The sequence below is a fragment of the Aptenodytes forsteri genome, unplaced genomic scaffold (genome assembly GCF_000699145.1).
Source record: "Aptenodytes forsteri isolate BGI_AS27 unplaced genomic scaffold, ASM69914v1 Scaffold193, whole genome shotgun sequence".
Lineage (NCBI taxonomy): Eukaryota > Metazoa > Chordata > Aves > Sphenisciformes > Spheniscidae > Aptenodytes > Aptenodytes forsteri.
In genome coordinates this window covers 10,562,891-10,586,106 of record NW_008795405.1, presented here as the reverse complement: position 1 = coordinate 10,586,106, position 23,216 = coordinate 10,562,891, and the positions used below count along the sequence as shown (strand labels likewise).

General features: G+C 38.7%; 1 protein-coding gene across 1 annotated transcript in view; it reads right to left on the bottom strand.

Annotated features, from left to right (window-relative positions):
* SLC24A4 (solute carrier family 24 member 4) overlaps positions 1–23,216 on the bottom strand; it is a 107,486-nt gene that overhangs the window by 7,889 nt on the left and 76,381 nt on the right. Inside the window, exons 6-13 of the mRNA XM_009280788.1 lie at positions 22,020–22,123; positions 21,207–21,281; positions 20,174–20,199; positions 19,417–19,470; positions 18,203–18,345; positions 13,185–13,354; positions 11,015–11,159; positions 358–524 (exon numbers count right to left, since the gene is read on the bottom strand). Coding sequence (XP_009279063.1) covers positions 358–524; positions 11,015–11,159; positions 13,185–13,354; positions 18,203–18,345; positions 19,417–19,470; positions 20,174–20,199; positions 21,207–21,281; positions 22,020–22,123 — 884 coding nt within the window. The remainder of the gene's footprint in view (positions 1–357; positions 525–11,014; positions 11,160–13,184; positions 13,355–18,202; positions 18,346–19,416; positions 19,471–20,173; positions 20,200–21,206; positions 21,282–22,019; positions 22,124–23,216) is intronic.

Below are 23,216 nucleotides of genomic sequence, written 5' to 3'. Positions count from 1 at the left end.
CATCTGGCTTTTATGCATGTTTCAATATCAGACCCTGTAGCCAAATTTCTAAAGGTGTCTCAGCTGCTGAGAGTTAAACATTTTCATTTAGACTCCCTTTTACTAGTAAGATGTGAATGTCCACATTCTCTTGAAAATCAAGCTGGCACCTTCCTATACTGTACTGGGCCCTATACAGTAAAGGCCCAATTATTTTTGCAGAAAAGAGCAGCAGAAAGCTAGAATTATAATACAGTATGAGCTGAAGAGACTGCACTACAATTACATGCCTTCCTTTAACAAATACACAGAAGATCTATCATCTATTTTGAGATGCATGTTTCACTCAGTATGGGAAGTCCTGCTACATGCACTTACCATCCACACCATGAAATAGGAGAACAAGGCAATCCAGAGAGTGGATAACATGAATGTCACCATAAAACAGTTCTCCCAGCGTGGTTTGCTGCAGTTCGGAATTGTGCAAAAGAGCACGAATATCAATGGCCATGACAAAATCCATTTAATTTTGTTAATTTTTCCATCTGCAGGACAAAGAAAGGAAAGAACCAGTTTAGCTTTCCCATCACTATCCCAGGCCTCTTTGAACACAGCAGATGATCCCAGAAGATCCCAGAATGATGTTTACAACTGTGCATGTCAGCTCATTTTCCAGTGTACCTTTCATCTGTGCTTGGTCTCGTCACTCTCAGCCAAGTTCTGCATGCATATCCAGAATCTTATAGTTAAGCCTGCCACGGTCTATGTAAATCCATGAAATAATTACAATGATTTAAAAGCATGGCTGATTTTAAAACCAAAATTAACAGTCAAGTTTGTTGCTCTTTCAAATACCTGTATTACTATTAAACCAAAACTAAAAAAACCCCCCAGAACCAAACAACCAAAAAAACCCACCCCCCTCACCTTTTAAAAAGGAAGACGGAAATCCTTGTAGTGAAAATAACCTGTACTTTCTGTTTCTGTGCAGCAACAGAAAATACTTTCACAGAAAACAGAAGCACATAGACCCAACCTATGAACGTTGACAAACTTGTTTCACATGCCTCACTGTGGTCACTTGGGCAGAACTTTAAACTGGTACTTAGGATATCTAGACTTGTTAACTCTCTCCAACTGCATATAGCACCACCTTGAGATGGTCTCTTATCCTCTATAAAAGGAAACTGAAGATATTGACTTCCCTCATACAGCTCTCCAAAATCAACTGGTGAGAAATACTAGAACTATCATTACTGAAGACAAGTACACACCTTCTCATTTTTTAAAAATGTAAAGTATTGTAAATGTGCACGTAAATCTCAATACATAAAAGAGAATTATTTTATAATTGGGCCATAAATAAATGGGGCACTTATATTTATATGTTTCATGAGGTATCCTGCAAGGAGGATAACAAATTTGTTTATTGGGCTAAACCAGAGTATCACAGCCAACAGCATGGTGGCTTTTGGGTTTTTTTACATTGTTTTAGAATTATGCTAGTAAGGATTTCCATCATTAACTGATAATGATATGCATAAGATCTAATAAAATATGCCATTTTGAATAAAATGGTTGATTGCATTGAAGAAAATTATCAGATACATTTTCCAGTGACGTTATTTAGCTAAATTATAAAGGGCAGGTAATAATCAGTGAAAGCTCCCATCAATTTCACCAGGAATTTTCTTTCAGCAAAGACATTGGGATTTAGGATTTGTTTAATGGGAGTTTTTCTCAGTGAATTTAATTAGATTGAAATCTGTCCTCTGGACCAATGTGCACCAGATGCAATGAAATTAAATATTAAACATTTAAAAATTAATAATACTTTTGTAATTTATGAGGCTACTTACTAGTCTAATTTAACTTGGTGAGTCCATTGTAAGTCTTTTATTCATTTACTTTGGTATGTATTCTAGTACTAAATTGTCTTGCTTAAGTTGAGAAATCTCCTTAACTTGAGATTTCTTTGTGAATTCTGAGATGCCATCAACCCACCAGGAAATCTTAGACTAAGCTTGGCTCTTTATTCCCATTTAGCTTGTGGCTGTGGAAGTTCTAACACATAAAACTACTGGTGTCTCCTACGGTCAGTTCTAATTCTAGAATTTTACATGTCACTGGGGATCTATTACAGATTTTACGGGAAAGTCCTTTTTCCCTCTGGTTAAAATATACTGCTATACTGATTTTTAAAACAGTTATCTTTTATCTGTTCTGTCCAGAAGATGACACTTCTTAGCTCACATCTCACTTTAATTCTGTTAACAAGGCTGTAAATATCTTATGGTAATTTATACCTCCTCCTGTTTAATTTGTTACAGTTTGGATCATTAAAAGACTCCTGCTAGTTAATTGTACTCTTTGTCTACCCAAGTTGCTAAACTTGGTTCATAGTCAAACAAGTCAGCATGACCAGCAATTTCCTCAGTGTGTAATTCCAAATGCAGGGTGAGTGGGTGACTGTTTTGACAGGAAAAAATGATGGATCCGATTCTGATCTGATGTGGGTGTAATCTGACTGACTTCAGTGTTGCTACACACAGGAGATTCAGTCCCATTTCTCTTTTCAATAACATGAATAAAAAGAAACAAAATTGCCTGGAGAACAAATAGAGAATAAATAGATGCACTCAGCCTCTGCTGGGGAATATCTATCTTGTCAGGGATCCTGCCTAGTGCCCTGAATTACTTAAGCAAATGCTTAACTGTGAGAATTTACAGTGCCTTACCACTGGCATTGCTATGCTTGCTCAGGAAAACCGAAACATTACTGGAGGAGGACTTGCCTTTCCCTTATCTTTGCTTAGTTTGAATAGATGTGTGTTAGAATAAAATTCCTGGCTCTATTAGTGGTGATGATTTATCCACACAACGTCATGAGTCAGAACTGTTTTTTACAGCTAGATGGTTTGTGGAAGTGACATTTACATTCATTACATGGCAACCAGGCTTGAGACTTGGGGGAACAACAACTGCATGTAATTCTGGGTTTTGCTGGGTTAACAGAGAAGCTGACTGGCCATTTGCAGTTAGCCTGGAATAGTTCTGAACCACCATGGCCAAAGCAGCCTTCTTGACACGCTTTACATTGGCTTCTCTTTTGTGTCAGCGTTTGCTAGCTTTTATAAACTTTTATATAAATCCTTAAGTATATCTGGCCTTGGTTCTGCCTCAGGCCATTTTCTTCAGCTCCTACTATGCTGGGTCATGGAACTTGTGTGGCACCCGGTGCTAAAGAAGTCTATTCTTATGCTATAACTTGGTAGTTGTAAGAATTTAGTAAGTTTAGCAGGAACCTCAATAAAGTGAGACTTTATTTCCTCAGGAAACATATGACTTCATTCATTTCACCTGGCTTAGATGAATGCACAAACAATATTCAGCTTGAAAATTTTTATTTTTTTTTAGTTCTTTTGAAATTACTTCTTGTGCTGCTCTGTTGTTTTGTTTTTGACCACCCACTCTAAAATAATCCTTAAAATGATTTAGTGATAAATTTGTTAAATTGGGGGTATGTTTTAGTTCATGACAAATTGTTTTATGATTGTTGCTTAGCTCCCTAGTACATCTGCAAGGAAGAAAATTATCATCCTCATTAAGGCTATTATTCGATATATAGCTGTTCTGCAAAAACAGACAAACAGTCCCATTACAAGACCTTAGCTCAGTTGTTTTAATAGCAGTACCAGTCACTCCTGTGAGCCCTGGGTCTGAAGGTTCCTGCGGCAACTCGCATAGCTGAGGAAAGGTGTATTTTGTTTATTGCACGCCCCACAACAATAATGAAAGAACATTGCTTTATTACAGAAAGCAACACTGGTCTCTATATTCTGTTCACTTCACCCTCCTGTAAAACAGAAAGATGAGTTTTTTGCATGAAGTTGTTTTTCCTACTTTATACATCCATTTTTCTGTTTCTCCAGATATTTGGAAGCCAAGCATGCCAAGTATTTCAGAGACATATCATTACAGAAGAGCCTGATTACAGTGTTTCTGAAAATGAAGCAGCAGCTCTACAACAAAGAGCCCTTTGCTAATTTTCAATACATTTCTGGGCTTGTCATCTTTCCAGATGTTATGCTCACAATAATTACTTTCACGTACAGATAGTGTCGTGGTGAACAAAGTCAACAACACACATCACAGCACTGAGAGGAAACGAATATTTCCTTAAGGCACGAAACAAAGTGCCTTTTACAGGAAAAATACTGTCCTATTCGCAACATTCACACAGAGTTGAGAGGAGCTCAGTACGAAAGTGTGAAACTACGTTTGTGTTTTCATTCAGGTCAAGAGTGTACCCTTGAAGTAAATCTCCTGATCGTCCCCATCTACTGCATTTTAGTTTGCAACATGGAGCAGCCTTGCATCACACCAATGAGATTCCCTTGGTATAAAGCTGAACCAGACGTACAAACTTAAAAGTGCTCCAAATAATAATGGGCATTTAGTCCATGAGACCAAGCTACAGCTAGTCTGCAACAGAACTTCCAAACGCATATAGTGCAGACAGCCTACACGTCCTAGTCAATAAGCTGCATAGAAAATACTTTTTTTGAGTTTAGACAGATTGGAGTCTGCAACTACACCATCAGAAGTCAGATCTAAGTTACTGTAGTTAGTTAAATTTGATAGCTTTTCCACTTAGTCTTCCCTTTAAAAATGTGGCAGTCAAGCCTAGACCACTGCTCCACACATTAGCTACTTCAGAACATGCCTAAACCTTCACATGTAAAAAAAGCATCTCCTTACACAAAGCAATTAGTAGCTGACTGATCTAAAAAAATTATAACATCCCTGAAAAGCCTGAATCAAATTGGCACACAGGAGTTTCATAACTATATTGTTATGAATTCATATAAATCTCTAATTTAAGGTAACTTGAAAAGTGGGAAATGGTTTCTCTAATTCTCTAAGAAGTCTATCTGCAAAATGAGAAAGGCTTCCTGGAGTTTTGTATTGATTTCTATTTTTCTGGGTTTTTTTTGCTTTTGACAATGGTAAACTTAGAAGAAAAATAAGGCACATCCAGGCTGGCCTAGGAAGATCATTGCTGCAGATTTTTTTGTTCCTCCACTTTATAATTTTTAAATTCCTTTCTTATCTTTTAAATCTCTCTACCATTTTTCATTAAAAAAAACCCCACAACTGTTTTTCCCCCAATGCAAAGTGATTTTGAAATCACCTGCCCCCTTGGTCCTAATTAGGCTTTATATTTACAAAGATCTATTTACACCCACATATCATTACCAATATTAATTCAAATCTCGACCTGAAAATGTGTAACAGTAACATACACACCTCCACACTGGGAGCTTTCTAATAACCCAGACAACAAGTAAATTTCTTCTAGAAAGTGCTGTTGTTCATCAAAGTTGAGACTGATTGGAAAACTTTAATATATGTAAGTTAGCCAATCTGAAAGCCTAATTAATTTCTGAGCATGTGCAGTATCCAAAATACAAGAGGAACATAAATTTTTGTCCCAAGTATGGGACTCAACATAGAAACAACTGAAATAGATATAACAAACTAGATCCATTGTGGATCAGAATTATTTTCCACTGAAAAATGCCTTTGTTGCAAAATAAAAGATTTCTGAGAAAATGGTTTTCAATTCGCTGTTAGTAAAATTAACACAGCAGCTGCCTCTCCACCTTCTTGGAAAATCCTTATTGATTGCAGCTCTGCAACTTTCCCTAGGAATTGTGGAGGCAAGAGACTCTGTGTTACCACACTAGAGAGGCTACGTAGTGTGTAAAAGGGTATCCAAGAAGGCTCAACCTTTGTCAGCCTTCCAAGTGGGTAGTTGACATATTAAAACATTTTTATTGCAATTCTCCTGCAACACAGCTTTGGAAACAATTCCTTTTTTTTCTGTGGAAAATACCGAGGTTTTACTTCTCATCCTCATCCAAAACAAACTATTTTCCAAACTACTGAAACTTTTCTTGGAAGTTCCATTTTCCAGAATACAAGTTCCAAATTACAGACCATGAGATCTGTCCAAAACAACTCAGATTTCTATTTTCAGCCTCTGCCCCTTTACCACACTTTGCATGTTTGGATTTATGCCAATAATTTTCTTTTAAAGACACAGTTTTGGTAGGGTGGGAATGGGTCCGGAAAAAAATTTGCTCCATTATGCAGAAACAAGCTTTACTCTCAGAGTTACTATAGATTTACACAGGACAATATTCAACAAAAATAAAATGTAATTGAGCAGAGGCACTCCCCATATCTTGTTTGACTTGGTTGGATTTTGACATGGTTTATTTTGTATGTTTTAACCTTGCTGTCTACTTTATCAATTTTTTTAAGGAAGAACTGGGATTTATAGACTTCCTCAAGTCCCTCTTTGCCCTTTCAGAATGAAGTGATGAGTTACTAAATTAAATCCTTGCCCACTTCTCTTCCAATTTATCCTGTGTATCCTCCTCCAAGGTAGAGCACACTCATTGCTCTTCTGGAGCACATTTTCCAGTTTAGTCTTCTACAAAAGGAGTCTGGTTCATGAGCTCCAAGATGCAAATCGAAGTGCAGCACATGAGGACAACAGTGAGATGTGCCTCAGAAGCACACTTGTGTTCTGAAATAAAATTCTAAAGTAGATGCACTATTACATAGGCAGTGATAAGAGGAAGCTCTTCCAAAAAAGCATTTCAGAATACTACAGTTAGATCTTGCTCTGAACTACCTTCTTGGAAGAACTTCTCTCTTGCAACATCAAAGAAGCTATGGAAACTAGCTCTCTTCCTAACTCAGCCACCTAAGTCATGTTTCCAAACTTTGGCAAAAGCACCATAAAGCAGGCCAAAAAAGAGAGTCTGAGGAACAATTACAAAGAGGAATCAAAATTCACAGTAAATCTTACTTCAAGTACATTAGGAGCAGGAAGTCTGCTGGGTCCACTAGTGATCAAAGTATAAAGGAGCACTGAGAGAAGATAGGGGCATTGCAGAGAAGCTAAAAGAACTCTACATCAGTGTTTGCAGAGACAGAAACTATAGAGGTTTCTACATGGAACTCTTTTCTGTCTCTAGCTCAACTTGAGGACATACAACTCCACAGGGGATATAACAAAGAGCTATAGCATCCTGAGTGTTCAAGTGAGGTACATGGGGTTTGCTTTGTTCATTGTGTTTTCCAATAAAAGAAGACATCAAATGAAGCTAGTAGGAGCCAGGTTCAAAGCAAGTAAAAGGAGACGGTTCTTCACACAGTCATGAAACTCCTTTCCAAAGGATGTTGTGTGTGTTAAATGTTTGCAAAGATTCAATGAGAATTAGACAGGTTAATGAAGAAGAAATACATTAAAGATTTTTAAATATTCAGACATTACACCCAATCCAGGAAGTTCCTTGAGCTGAAAATAGCTGAAGGCCAACCTGTCCTGTCTCATTCTTCCCCAGGCTTCTTCATAAAGTCATGGTTGGAGTCAGACTATTGGGTGAGACAAACATTTGGTTTGACCAAATACAAACATTTCTTACATTTTTAGTAGATACTGTTAATTCCTTTTTGCTTCTATCCTACATGTTTTCTTTGTATTTTGTACCCATACAAAAGTGGGCAGCATTGCTAATCTCCTTTATTGCCATCTCACTTTAGCTCTGGGAATTATTATTCCTATTTTAGCTAACACCATCACGACTTATATAAAGCATTCATGGTCCAATCCTGTAAGAGAAGGAGTTCTTCATTTCTGTGAAACCAGCAGGAGCTGAGGACACTGAGTATTTTAAAGGATCCTGAACATGTGACAGTGAATGGGATTTAAGCATCCATTAAGAGCTGCACAGAAGTGCTTTTCTGAGTCTGGGCTCTAAAAGACTACTGAGCTATGCAAGGGCTTTAACACATCATTTTGTTCTCAACATATGCCTGCTCAGTTTCATCCTGCTTTATTCTGATCTGTGGGGTTTTTTTTAAAGTTTAAGACCTGTTCCCAAACAACTGTAGAGTAATCGAATTGTAAAGCACCAAATAAGCCTTTCCCTTGGAAGATAATCATCATAGCCTAAAGGTTAGGTCAAGAAAGAAATTCCTCTTTAAAAGAGAATGTTTCTTCCCACACAGAAACCAAAGGCAAAGGCTGGTTTGTATGGTACCATATGTAGTTTCCATAAAAACTATGTGTTGTCTCCTGTTTCAAGATGGGCCTGAACCACACCCTGGGGGTGAATCTCTCTGGATGTTTGACATATGGGATCTAGGCTGGATGCTGTAGTTTGAGACTGTTTTCACGTAACAAATTTTTTCTCTATTTCTGTGTGCTAAATCTTACATTTATTGCTGAGCACTGCCGTTGATAGAGGATAAAAGAGAACAATAAGCAAAACTTACAGATGGCAAATGATTACTGGAAATCACTCAGAGATGATGTAGTGCTTTAAACTTCACTTATATTTATTTCTGTTTCAGAAAAAACTTGTTCTTGCAAAAGGATCTAGAATATGCATTTTGAAGGAGGAAAGTCAAACTCCAAACTAGGTTAAAAAAGATGACTGCAGAACAGCAGAAAAAAAGCATTTGGGCCAATTCATAGCCATTTCTGTTGCAGAAATACTGGAGTGAATTTTCTACTTAGCACACTGCAAGCAGTTGACTTGTAGAGTCCTACTGGAATGTGAAAGCCTATTCTTCATAGAGCTCTTTATAGTACTGAAAGAATACATGAACTTCTGATCTTTAGAACATGTATCTGCCTTATTCCTGGCCTGAAAATATATCAAAAGAAAAACAGAGGGCATTCTGGGAAACTGTCTGCAAACCACTTTTTCCCTAAAGCCAGCTTTAAATGTCAGGATTTTTTTAGGCTACTGATTGTCCCACAGTACTTAAACAACAACAAAGCATGATGCCGGTTCTTTACATTTTCTCCAAAGTTATTAAAGTGGTACTTCTGAAAGCAAAAATTAAAGAATTCTCCCTCAGAATATATGAGTTAGAGCAATGAGAATCCAACCAATAGATAATCATCTCCAGACAACAGGAGTAACAAAACCTGAAGATAATGATGAGGATTTTAAACACTTTACCATCTTTACGCAACCCTTTGAGTTCATGTTGAACTTTTGCTCCATTCCAGTATGAACTGTATCATCAGTGGTTCCACTTTGGCCTGTTACACCTCAATTATGTTTAAAGACTTTCTCAAAAATGCAAAAATGCAGAAAAACTGCATTTAAAAAAGGCCAATGGCATAACTAATAACTTCCTTCTTAGTTGAAAGCATTTTGTCTATTGTGAATGTCACACGCTCAGGAAGCTCTACTCCGAATCTATTTTTTATTCATAAAGAAGGTCTGAGTCTTGAACAAATCCAAATATGGTCTCCAGATAATGTTTGCCACATGTTAAGATTTCTGCATTGTCCTGGAATGTAAGAAGAAATGCATGATGGCACTGCCCTAATTGAAACTTGAATCCAAAAACTTGTTAAGAACAACTCGGTTAAAAAATCTTTGCTAACACATGCATTGAATCCTGCATTTTTAAGATGGTTTGGGGAGACATTTTTGTTTTTTAGAAGTTGTTTATTACTGTTACTGTTATTATTGTTGTTTATTATTACTTTGAAAGCATTTTGTCTATTGTGAATGTCACACGCTCAGGAAGCTCTACTCCGAATCTATTTTTTATTCATAAAGAAGGTCTGAGTCTTGAACAAATCCAAATATGGTCTCCAGATAATGTTTGCCACATGTTAAGATTTCTGCATTGTCCTGGAATGTAAGAAGAAATGCATGATGGCACTGCCCTAATTGAAACTTGAATCCAAAAACTTGTTAAGAACAACTCGGTTAAAAAATCTTTGCTAACACATGCATTGAATCCTGCATTTTTAAGATGGTTTGGGGAGACATTTTTGTTTTTTAGAAGTTGTTTATTACTGTTACTGTTATTATTGTTGTTGTTATTATTACTAACATGTTCATGTGCACAAGCGTTTTGCTGACTTGGATCCAATTATTTCACCATAAAATAAAAACAGTTTTTTCATTATCTCATTGATTATCAGGAGCCCATCTAATGGGCCTATCTTCAGTGAATCAGTTTGTTTCCATTCTTCACCCCCAATGAAAGTCCGTAACTGCTGACTGCAAGAAGCTCCTATAAGAGCACACAGTACAGTAATGCATGAAAACATACAGTTTTATCCAGTCTTCACATAATATGCTTCAATGTTTGTTCAGTCACAAAAATATCTTCTAAAATGCTAGTGACTGATGCAATGGGATCTCTAAGAAATTAGAATCATATACAACACGGAAAATTCTTTCTTCTTTTTCACTGCACGTGATATTCATTTATGCCAAATAATATTTGTGTTAAACAGTAACTGTGTGACAGACTGTGAGGGGTGATCTAATCTCTGCTGTCTAATATCCAAAGCATTTGGGGAAGAGTCAACCTCCAATGTACTAAGGGCACCAACATAGTAAGGTTGGTTATATATAGCCCTTCACACCAGAGAGTTTCCAAAAAATTTCAAAAGGTGAATATTATTACATATTGCTATTCTAAGAATTTTAAACATTGTCAAAGATATTAAACACTCTTTCTCCCCCTAAATCTTTCTTCCTCTTCATCCAAGAAGCCTCCCCTACCGTCACTAAATCAGGTTATTATATATTTATACACCTAGCTGCCTCTGGCCAGCAATCTCCAGCAGGCCATTATTAACTGTTGACTTCAAAATTACTAGCAGCGCAGTGCTCATTGGGTTGGTCTGACATGTTTTTTAATATAAACCTGCCTTACCTGCTTTCCCTTCGCCTCTGGCAAACCAGCACTTCTACCGCTACTGTGCATGATGGCTGGAAAACACTTTCCTAAGATCTGCTTTTAGCCATGTAGCCTCCAGCTCAGTTTTACTGTCATCAAATCCAGCCTTCAGACAGTCAAATCAATCCCCTTCCTCCTCTCTCCCCACATATGTTGTCTTTTCTTACAACCCAGTGTTTGGCTTTTTAATTATTTTCTGTTTCCCTACTATAAACACCTGGAAAGTAAGCCTTACCTGGCAATGAAAAGGGAGATAGGTTGTCCTGTTCATTTTCCTCCTCTTGGTTCACCACAGGGATGTTCCCATTTTCAATATTCTCACGTCTCCCATTCTGAAGCGGTTTGCTTGAGCCATTGGCAGATTGAATTAACCGCTGACGCTGCACAGTGTCAAAGACAAAACTGCCATAGTTTGGAAAATACTGACTTTGTTAAATCTGCGTTTTGCTGTCTGTCCAGCCCCAGTCACGTGAACCGTGATGTTTCTCCACAAAGCCTTCCTTCCAGTCAGCAACAAACAAATCTGTCTGTGGCCTACCTGTCTTCATCAGGCCAGTGTTGATGATCCACCTCAAAATTACTAGCAGGAGTCTTTCAAGCCATGATGGAGAAAGTTGTCCTATCTGTTCTTCCGCACCATGTTTTAATGAGCGTGGTTATTCTGAAGCACTTCTCACTCAACAGTTCCCACGCAAACCAGCAATAGCACCATAATCTTGTAGTAACACTCAAGACATTTCCGCACTATTAGAGTTGGCTTAAGAATGACTCATTACCCAGGATCTCTCCTACTCAGGTCCCATTCTTCTCCCTCCTTCTCATCCCCATTCCTTGAGGTAAATGTAAAGGTCCTACTCATAATTTTAAAAGCGAGACTAACCTCTGTTGCCCTTGTCTGAGTATATACTTTCATGAAGCTATAATTGCCCCTGCAGACATGTATAAGACTGCTACAGTTCCAATACATAGTACAACAATTACAGGGATAGGTTTTAAACATCAGTATATATACCCATTAATACACTGGAGAATGTGAGATGTAGCAGTATTTTCCTACTTTTATGAAAAAAGAAATATTTTTAGTTTGTTAGATGAGATAATGCAGGGTCGGTAAGTGTTCTCTTTTTCATGACAAATCGTTGCGACTTCCTAAAAAGTGCTCTGGAATTCCTTGAAAAAAAAAGTAACTGCACAAAACACAAAAAAATTCTGAAACTAATATTAACACACTGTAATTAAAAATAGAGAAAACTCACATCTGAATACTTTGCAAAACTCTGGCAGTGAGAATATGTAACAACATAGATCCAAAATGCTCTGGTTTAGAGAATGTTTTTTGCAGATGTTGAACTAGCAAGTATCAGCTCTCTGTGCACATATCCATTAAGAAAGAAATTTTTTCTGATCAATGAATTGCCTTCAAAGCAGAACTTGTACAGAGTCAACTGCTGCTGGGTGCCCTATCTGTTCTTCTGCTCTTGACTGTATGCCACCAAGCTGACTTCCTAATAAACATTTCACTGTTTTATTGTTAAATTGGACTTTTGTTACAAACATATTAGTCCTGCTTTCTTTCATTGGGGTATTCACAATGCTGGGTAGACACAAGAACGACGTGTTACGATGTTCAAGTTCTATGAACTTGCTAAAGCTTGTAGTTCCTACACTACTGAAATTAATTTATTTGCCCAAGTAAAAACCTCTCATATTTGACATTGTAGGGAGCAAAGGATAAAATCCTGCCTTCATAGAAGCCAAGGTTGGCAGGCCAAGGATTTCACCCCAAGTACTTCATACAAGCTCAGAACAGCATCACTTGGGCCAGTCCTGTCGCTTCAGCTGCAGGGTATGAAACAAGCAACATATAGTGGTGACAATATATCAAGTAAGAGTTAACTGAAGCTGTCCAGGGCAAATTCCTCTCATGAAAATATTTTGGTCCATTTTCATTTTGAGCTGAGGACTACACTGAAGGCTAAAGAAGTAGGCAAATACCTGATGTGATCCTGATGTGCTGCTAATACAAGAGCAGTTCTTACAGATTTTTGGTTGCCCTGTCCATTATCCTTTCTTAGCCCGACCACTTTTGTAATGATCAAAAACAATTCTGCTGCTGCAGATAAAATTCAAATGTGCACACACACACAAACACACACTGAAACAAACATCTTCTGGCAGGGAGATAAGGGTGTCCCTGCTTGGTGACTGCCCTCCCATTAAGACAGGCAGCATCACCAATTGGGAATCTATCTTCAAATCTGCTGTGACATAGCTGCTAGAGAAACACAGAGCTCTAGCCCATCCCCAGGAACATGGGAGAATCTGAATTCCAGAATCACTATAAGCACGGCTCTTTGGCAACCCCTCTGCCTCATAGTCATTTATTGTTTTCTTAATGAACCTACCTCATTAATGATGAGTCGGCTTGCCATCCGCATTCTGGTGCGTGGTCCAAACTTATTTGTAATCATAATCCGTAATCCAGCTTCAGGAAACCGGTACTTGGGGGGACTGGAGCAGATGATCTCATCCACCATCACAACACTGTTTTTGCCATATTGCTGCATCCCCTTCACTAATGATCACAATGGACAGAGTTAGTTGTGGAATTGATCTTACCATGCTTCCCATCACCCAGTGTCATTCTTTTCAGGCTCAGGTGGGGGTAGTATTAATCTGAATGCTTGAATTTACGAGTGACTTTCCTGTAATATTTCTGCAGCCTGGTGAATCTGCTCATCAGTTGTGCACTTCGTTTAGATCACATGCTGAAAAGGGATTTCACTCTGCTAAGGTAGCCACCAACCCACTCTCAGATGAGTGGGAGCAGTTTTCACCCAGCCATTCATGCTGTAGTACCAGTTTTCTTTGCTTATGTCCCACTACGGTTTTGTAAGCCTTCTCTAAAAGCACGTGCACTGTGGCAGTGTAGACAGCGCTCCTGAAACCTCTAAAGCTATCCCATTGGATCAAGGTGCTGCACATCCAGAAGTCCCTAATGTTGTGCTCACTCCTTTTGGAAATCTTCACTTTACCTTCACAGATTATTATCAAAATCTCTAACATGACAAGATTTGAAACAATGAAAAACAACAATTGTCAAGAACAAATGTATGTTTTAAGTAAGCCTTTGTTAATATAAAGGAACTTGTACCAAGGTTAAGAGTTTTGTTCTACTGTATTAAGAATACAAGCAGAGAGACAAAATTATATTGGGAATCAATACAAGTACAGGCAAGGACTTTCAGAGCTCAACAACAAACCAATATTCTCACAAATGCTACAGACTACACATAGCAAGCAGAGCAAGGCTCAGCAGACAGGAGACATACCCATGTGGTGTTAGAAAGCAGGGCAGGAAAGATGCATATGACTGTAATAAATATTAATTATTACATGTAATAATATGCACAGGAAAAAAAAACAACAAAATTCTTTGCTGCTTGTTTTCTGCTTTGCTTAGCTTGGCTTCACCCTCCCACTCCCCTTTTGCATCAAGTTACTTACATTAAGAAGAGGAAGAGAATTTAGGAGGTAGAAGGGAAAGATAATTATTAGTGCATGATTCCAGTTGGGAAGCAAAGGAAATCTAAGAGAACATTCAACTCAAACAAAGGAATTAAAATGGACCTGTTCTAAACACACAGAAATCTATATTGTTATTTTTTTGCATTATTACACTGTTGAAATATTTTTGTTTTTCAGGAAGAAGGCTGGATCCATGCATGCATGTAAATCACATCATGCAATAAAGGCTTTGTTGTCTCAAGCATCTTCTAACATATTTGAAGTTGAAGAAATATATCCTTCCATTATCATTCAACAAGAAAAAACTAGCAAGCCTGTAAATCACCAGTAAACAGCTATATCTTTTACCCTTTAGCATTGGAGTGTCTTGCTTTGTTTCACTAAAATGAGTTTTCAATGAGTACACTGGGGTCCCCTGAAGTGTCATAAAGAGATCTTTGGTTTCACAAAGAATCCACTCTTTAGTCTTGTCTTGCAGCTTAATATCTCTAATGGAGACTAGAACTAGTAGTAATTTTGCATTTGGTAAACATAAAGGAGCAATTATCCTCCCCTCTCCCCAACATCTAAAACAAATTAACCTTGCTGAGTACTGCAGCTGATGATGCAAATAAGGAGTACATCCATTCCAATGACTCTTACAGTTAGAATGTAGCAACTTTTCTGTGAAGGAATATATAGCCAGACAAGCTTCCTAGGAACCAATACTCACAGAAGAGGCTACCTAGGAACCAATCCTAACAGAAGAGGACTCAACCACAGTAGCTTAACATTTGCTTTAGTTAGACAAAGAAAAAGAAATGTTTGATAGCAATCCTGGTAAGGCAAACAGGCCAGATATCTTTTTAACAGTCTCATCAGATTAACTGCTCTCAAGTGAGTTTCTCCAGTGAAGTCTCCAAAGTGCTTCTTTATTTTACAGTGTCATGAAAAACATGGAAGCACTGCAGTTACTCTGGAACTGTTTCTTAGAGCACTAAGGAGACAGTGACCAAACATACTCAGCTTTGATGAAATACCATGATAAAAAAATCCAGCACTGATGTAGAATACATCACTATAAATATATATATAACTAACTGCAGCTGTTTTGACTTGCTGCAGCACATTGCTCTTATATTTTTGTAACAGCTCTTCAGTCTCACTCCCTATGCCCATAAACATACATACCTTGGCCCCATATGGTACAAACCGGCTCCACCTAAAAATCGCAAAAGCGGTTTTCACAAATGCGAGACAGAGAAAAGCCTTTTTCGCTTCTCCTTTGTGATATTCCTTAGAAAAATATCTAAGAATGGCTTCTCCTTTTAACAAAGTACCTAAACTTCCTGCTCACCACAAAGGGTCATCACCAACAACTGTCAAAATGCACAGAAAGCTTCTTGCTGACTTTAGTTGACTCCTGATCAGGCCCTCAGAAACCCACTTTTTTCAAGAGTTTCTGCTTTTAGGCAGGAATCGAACCATGCCACCTGGTGGAAATTTGGGTCAACATAATACAAGCCAAGGGCAGTGAGCCACATGTTTGTACTTTTAAAATAGGAGCATTATTCACAAAGTACAAATATTTCGCCTTTACCTGTGTGCATAGAACTAGCCCTTGAAATTGAATTTATCTTATGGTGAAAAGCTCTCCTTTTTCTCTCTGAAACTTGAGTAATGGAAGCTTTTATATTGTACCATTGGAACCTCTTGAAAGTAATAAAACTTACAAGCGTAAGAGAGAGCTGTGCAGCATGTGAACCTGCCTTTTATCTGCACCTTGAGCAACAGACTAACCATCCTTGGTAGGAAGAAAGTTCCTCACCCAAAGCAACTGTTCTTTTTCGGGAAGCAATCAGACTTTCCTCCTGTGGAAAATCAGATTAAGGTTAGACTTACACCTTGGTGAAGCCAAGGGAGGTTTTTCAGTGGATCCTGAAACTTGCTAACCACTGGTTGGAGGTAAGGCAGAGGCCAGCTCTAGTTCTCTCCCTGCTACTGGCAGTGCTCCTGTTTCTGAAAGCTGCTGCTGGGGAAGGTGCAGCTCAGCTTCTGAAGCCAGCCAAGTGCCAACTAACAGCGAGTCACTGATAGGTCATGGCATATTTTGACTCAACAGGAGGGAGATGCAACAGGCAGCCATGTGACAGCTTCTTCACACATAAAGCACCCATCTACAAAGCAGCTAGGCTAATACTGCCATCCTCCTCTCTCACTGCTCACTCCAAACCCTGTCACCTCCTTAATCTCTTCTTTGTGCCCTCTCTCATCCCAGGTAGGTTTGCCTGTGATAATATCTACACTCTCACACTTTGAACAATGATCCCTCCAATGCAGCATGTATTTGTGTAATGGGTGCTGGAGAAGGCAAAGAGAATCTGAGTGAAACTGCAGTCTCAGTACATCTTTGAGGGAAATTAGAGAAGAAATCTGCTGTGGACAGTTGCTAGTGGGGACACCATTCTCATGAGTCCAGACTTTTATTAGCTTTCTTGCCCCTTTTCCTAAAAGTTCTGCATGTTCTTTACAAGCATCAAATAATCTTCACATTTCCTGAAAAGGAAATAGGTGGACAGGCAAGCACTCTGTGCTGTCATCCCTTTACCACACAGTGGTTAGAGAGGAGAGCATGCAGGGAGATGACATCAGAACCCAACAAATGCCTCAGAAGTAAAAACCATTAATATCTGTGTTCTTTCACTGGATCACCCTTTTCCTGTGTCCCCACTTGAATACATAAGTAACAACTGCCCTAGGAGATACCCTCTGAACCTTGTATGTACGTACCTCTGCATCCAAGTGACAGACTTCACTATATCATAGTCAATGTTCACAAGAATTCATTGTAAAATGAGATGAAAATATTTCAAAGTCAGTTTCATTTAATTATGCTACAATGTCCTATGAGAAGTAATTTTAAATCTCTATTAAACTATTGTCTAAACACCATATCTGAGACCAGAGTATCAGTGTGCTGTCATTGCACAAACCTGTAGTAAGTGACGGTACCTACCTTGAAGAGATCCCAGCCTAAACACTAAAAGCAGAAAAGAGTGGGATTCTCTGAGTCTGCTCTAAATTCCTGTTTGCCACTAGTTGTTATTACATGAGGACCTTTGCTACCTACATTGCTGCTGAGCTCAGTCTCCTAGAATGGGAGATGATTGCAAAAAACAAAGCAAGGAGATCTCACTCGTTGAAAGTAGCCCAAGAGCTCACTAAATTATGTGGTTTGTGTTTTGAAGGTAGGAATGATTTTGCTCTACAGAGAAAAGAGGGAATGGAAGAGAAGAGGGCTAAGACAATGATAAAAACAGGCTTACAAAAAAGCCAAAAATACCCAGGTATGTTTGCTTACCTTCAGTACCAGAAGTTGGGTATCATCTTCTTCCCCTTTATGACAAAGACACAGACAGCAAAGAACCTGCATTTCTCAATTTTACGTATGTGCTTGGCAATGTATGCAGAGCTATTTAGGCATGTGAATGCCAGTCTTCTGAGGATCTGAACTCAACACGTAATCCCTCTTGCCCACTGATCTGCCCATGCCCTTTCCTTCAACACCCAAGTCTCAGCTTCTAGTTCCAAACTACTTTATGAAGTGAAAATTACCTTCTTCCTGGCAAAAAAAAAAAAAAAAAATTTCTTTCACAGTGTTGTAGCTCATCACTGAACAGGAGATAAAAAGAGAGCAAAATTGCCAATATGCAAAGCAGCTTGTTTCCAGAATATAAAAAAAAAGTTTTGATTGGGTTTTTTTTCATCTGGCAGTCTGACTGCTGAATTGTCAAGTTAACCCAATAAAAATTCCTGCTTATGATTGAATAGTAACACTGTTTTGATCTGCATTAAAGAAATAAAAAGGATATCCTGTGAACTACTCTTTTCCAAAGTCCTGTCTGCTCAGCCTTACCTTTCCATAGTAATGGAATGGATGGGTCATCACAACTAGAGGCATAACATTTATTACCATCTTCCAGCTCATTGTTGACTGCGTCACCATTTCCAACATTCTTGCTTTTAAGGGTGAAGAAATTTTGCAACCTCACATTGTACCTAGAAGTGCAAAGGAAAGGTCTGAAAAGGTTGGATTGTTGCATTTCCTCATTAAACTTTTAAGCATCTGAGAACAACTTATGCAGGCAAGCAGTAAAGCCTAGATGCATGTTCTCTGACAACTAATAGGACGTTAAGAGAAAGGACTATCCAATTCAGTGGCAAGCTAATAGGAAAGCAAGGGCTGCACCTATCTCATGAGATACAGCAAACTGCAAAAAGACAATAGAGCAGATTTAGTGAAGGCAAAACACTGGAGCTGCAGATTTTGGAGCCAGGACATTCATGATGCAACAGCTTCTTTACTCCTGCATCAGCTCACAATTCACCTCACTGTTTCTCTCAGTACTGTGTTCCCCATGGCAGGTGCTTGAGCATTTCTGGGACTGTTGACCATACCCTTCTAAAGAAAGAATGCGTGTATTTTAGCACTGAGGTGGGATCTAAGAGGGCTGTGAATGAACTCTGCTAAGACCTGATGTAGAAGAAAAGGGAGGCTAAAGTTCCAAAAAGGGTGATTTGTGAGGGGAGGGCACCAAGGGATAAGTCTAAGCAACCTGCAGTAGAAGGGTGGACTCACAGACCCTTGCAGTAACAGTCAGACCTCTGACTCTCCTGTCAGAGGCAGTGACACTACAGAAGAAGGATGTCAGTATACAATCTGGTGTGAGACCGTCTGAAGATCAATACATGCTTAGCAGTCTGTCTAATGTTCCTTGACTTTGTTCTCCAGAGGTTACAAAATATGTGTAATAGCTGACATGCTGTGTGCTCACAATCCAGAGTACCTGGTGGACTTTTTCATATATCTTTGTATAAATGACATTTTCTCTCAACTTTTTCTAAAAGCTACTTTACCTCAGTGCACTATGAAAAGGATGCATGAAAATATTTGCTGTTGACTGAGCACAAATCTGAAGTGAAACCGATTAAGCATGAAAAAGCAAGGGATCTTACACAGAAACATGACTGGCTGTATTGTCCTCAGCAGGAAGGCCAAGGACAAAACCACACCAAAAGAATGATGGTCAATTAACACCTAAAGGGCATACGGAGGAGAAAAGCACTTACTTCATGATAAGTATGTAGAATGAATACATAATGATGAGTATAAGGCTTTCCCACCTCAAAGAGACAAAAAAAAGTGTTAAAAGGCCATTCAAACAGCTGTATGCTTTACAAGTTTTATGTACAAGTGTGCATTAAACATCTAGTACAAGTCACATTTGTGTACACAGGATTCACATCATTAAGATGTGAATTCGGCAGAATGGGGGGGAAGCAGACTCTCAAGTTCCAATAAACATGCAAATAAAATGTAATGCATATATTTCAGAAATGTGCTATGCAGACTGAAACCATAGCTACCCTCTGAGGATTGTAACGCCAAGGCCTTTTGTCATTTCAGTGCTGAAGCACAGGCCAGGCACTCTTAGAAGATAGACTCTTCCTTTAGAGAGGACTCTTTCAGAAGATGCTTATGATTTTCGACTAGGATCCCACCTTGGACTGTTCTTTGGGACACCTAGCACCCCCACAAATGTTAACAGCCAGAAGCAGAGCAGCAGAACTTTGGTTACCCTCTCTGCACATGCGAGTCTTCAGGCCTTAAATATAGCCTATTTACTTCATTAATGTTTCCAGATTCTTAAATTTTCTTTTAGATTTCCCTGATCATCATAAAAAAATATAACTGAAGAAAATACATGGGATTTCCTAGGTGTCAAATCCAGCTCATACTCCCAGCGTGTATGAATGAAAGCAGCTCTATTTACTGATCAGTCTCATGGCAAATATGGGACTGTAGGGAGTAATTTACACAACTTACCATTCTATTTTCTCATCATATATGAACTAGAAGAAGGAAAAACAAAAGGAAACACATAAATTGACCATTTCTCTGATCTATCTTGAAAAACAGACAGATTTATTTAATAAATATCAGTCATATCTAGCCAGAAGCTACTTGAGTTTTGACCCTTTCTAACCAGAACTTTCAGCATATGGATTGTGCCCCTCACAAAGCACAAACCTTGTGAACAAAGCTTGGATCCCTCTCAGTGACTGTTATAAATACTATTTAGTAAAACAGTGTGACCATGTGAAAGATAGACAGATATGCACACATGTACCCACACGCTGTGTGGTGTAAATGACAGCAAAGTCATGTATTCTGAAGAGACCTAGCTCCGGGTCCTTTTAACAGCTAGACTAGTTTTAGCAGAAAAGGCAGCCATTTTACTTCTGCTCTTAGGTGGTTACACACATTACACTCCACCCTATATAACCCCTGTAACTGAATGGGCAGATAGTGATCCATATTTACTACAAAACAAACTACGTGGATTCTTCCCCTCCTTGCCACCAGACACAGTAAATGCGTACGTTCAGGAACTACTACACTGCTCTAGATGAACAAAGTGGTATCTCACTTGTGCTCTATTTAGAAAAAATTATCCAGAACCTGTGAAATAAAATTACTGTATAGAAGCAAGAAACAGTCACCTTCCCCATTTAAAATAGAGTTGCAGCTCAAAATTTTTCATCTCCACAACAAGCAGTCCCCTAGGTCAGAAGAGTGCACTAACTGCACTGTGTAACAGTAGCCTGCTAGCCTGCAGAACTTTACAGACTGTAAGTGCAAAATGAATGGACATTGATGGACATGATGGACACATATTCTGTGGGGCTGTATGAAGTTTTCATATTTGGATCATATTGTGGAGCTGAGCCCTCACTTCCAGATGTCACTAGAACTAACGAGGAAAATAATTGTTTACCAGTGTTTATCAATGGTTAGCAGGCTGGTCCTCCAAAAATTCAAGCAACGAAACACATTAATTGATAAGAGAACTACTTACAACAATAAGTACGATCACAGATATCGTGTAGTACACAGAGTCCCGGAACACAGCCCACCGGGTGAGACAAACCACCTGAAAAATATCACACCTTCAGCCAACAAAAATACACGATTTTAAAGACAAAACAAAAGCCTCTATCTTGTAATCACTTAGGTGTGTGAGCAGAATTATTATTAGCAATGATTCTGGAACCAATCGCAGTTTTATGCTAACAGGAAGACATATCAGTCTGTTAGACAATGGATCTATAATAACCACCAGTAACAAAAATCATATAGAAACTTCCATTAATGAAATACATTTCTTACTAATGATATTTTAATTAGTCATATTTTCAATTGTAAAGTACAATTTATCGTACCATTGCAAATCAATGGTTCCCACTTCATTATATTTGTGGATATATCGGACTTAATACCTGAGAAATATGATACACAGTCTAACCATCTACTGACTAGATGGAGCAAATCTCATGCTTGCATCCTAGATTCTTCGAACACCATCAGTACCAGGAAGGATTAGCAGATGCCACTGATCAGTTGTATTGTATGAACTGAACACAGTATTGTATGAAGAGGAACCATTTTCCTCTGTATGCTACATGTTTAGAGTGCTTAAACTACAGCTGAACTTTTTGGAAACATTTGCTATTTGTAAAGCATTTGTAAATTTTTTCCAACATTTCACATTTTTCACTATGCCAGCTCATTTTTGTTTTTGACTAACACTCCTTTTTTTTTTAATATTTGCCCATGGAAACCCCTAAATTGTAAGCAATTGAACTCCATAAAGATTAAGTATCTTACTAACCTGTCCTGCAAACATTCCACAGACACCAATAATGCAGAGGATGTTGAAAACTGCTGAACCGACAATGGTCCCTACTCCTACATCTCCATGAGTGATAAATACACCTGCAGAGGGAGGAAAACAGGCATTATTACCTCTGTCATTTCATTTTAGGTCACAGGCAATTACACAGAAACATGTACTACCTGAGAAGATTGTTTGAAAGTCTAACCAAAACATGTTTCATAATAAATGCTCACTTCTCTCTGGAGTATTTTGTGCTTGTAGTTTAGCTAGCAGCTCCCCATTTTTGGCTTCTGACTCGAACAGACAACCAGGATTCAGACTTAACCTGTTCTAGTATCGACTTTCAGATTTCCCTTAGTACTGAACCCACCTATGCCTCAGATATCTATCTGTAACATAATTGTATCAGAATGACAAAAAATAATGGCTGGAGTGGACCTCCAGAGATTATCTAATGTAATCTTCAGCACTGAAACAGAACCAAAGATAATGTGAATGCACTACAGAACTGTATCTATTTGTACTTTAAATATTTCACTAAAGGGAGCCTTAAAGGCTTACACTCACTGCTTTTTAATACGTTGGACGTGAGGTTGTAGTGCATTCTTTTAGACTGTATGTCCCTAAAGTTTGTAAAAATGTCAGTCAGGGTAGTAGCAGAAAGCCTACTAAGGCTTTACTAAAGACAGATTTATCAAATTTAAGCCACTGTGCTGCTAGAAAGCTATGACCTAGTTGCCATTACTGAAACTTGGTGGGACAAATCCCATGACTGGAGTGTGGCTATCGATGGCTACAGGCTGTTCAGAAGGGACAGGTGATGAAAGAGGGGTGGAGGGGGTGCCCTCTACATCAAGAAATGGATAGATTGTGAAAAGCTGTCTCTGTAGAATACCCACGAGCAGATTGAAAGCTTATGGGTAAGAATTAGAGACCAAGGCAACAAAGGGAACCTTGTGGTTGGTGTCTACTACAGGCCGCCTGATCAAGGGGAGCCTATTGACAAAGCCTTCTTACTCCAGCTACAGGAGGCATCGCGCTCGCAGGCTCTTGTCCTGCTGGGGGACTTCCAACCACCTGATGTCTGCTGGAAAAGTAGCATGGTGTGCTGTAGGCAATCCAGGAGACTCCTGGAGTGCATTGAGGATAACTTCTTAAGCCAGGTAATAGACAGCCCTACCAGAGGGGATG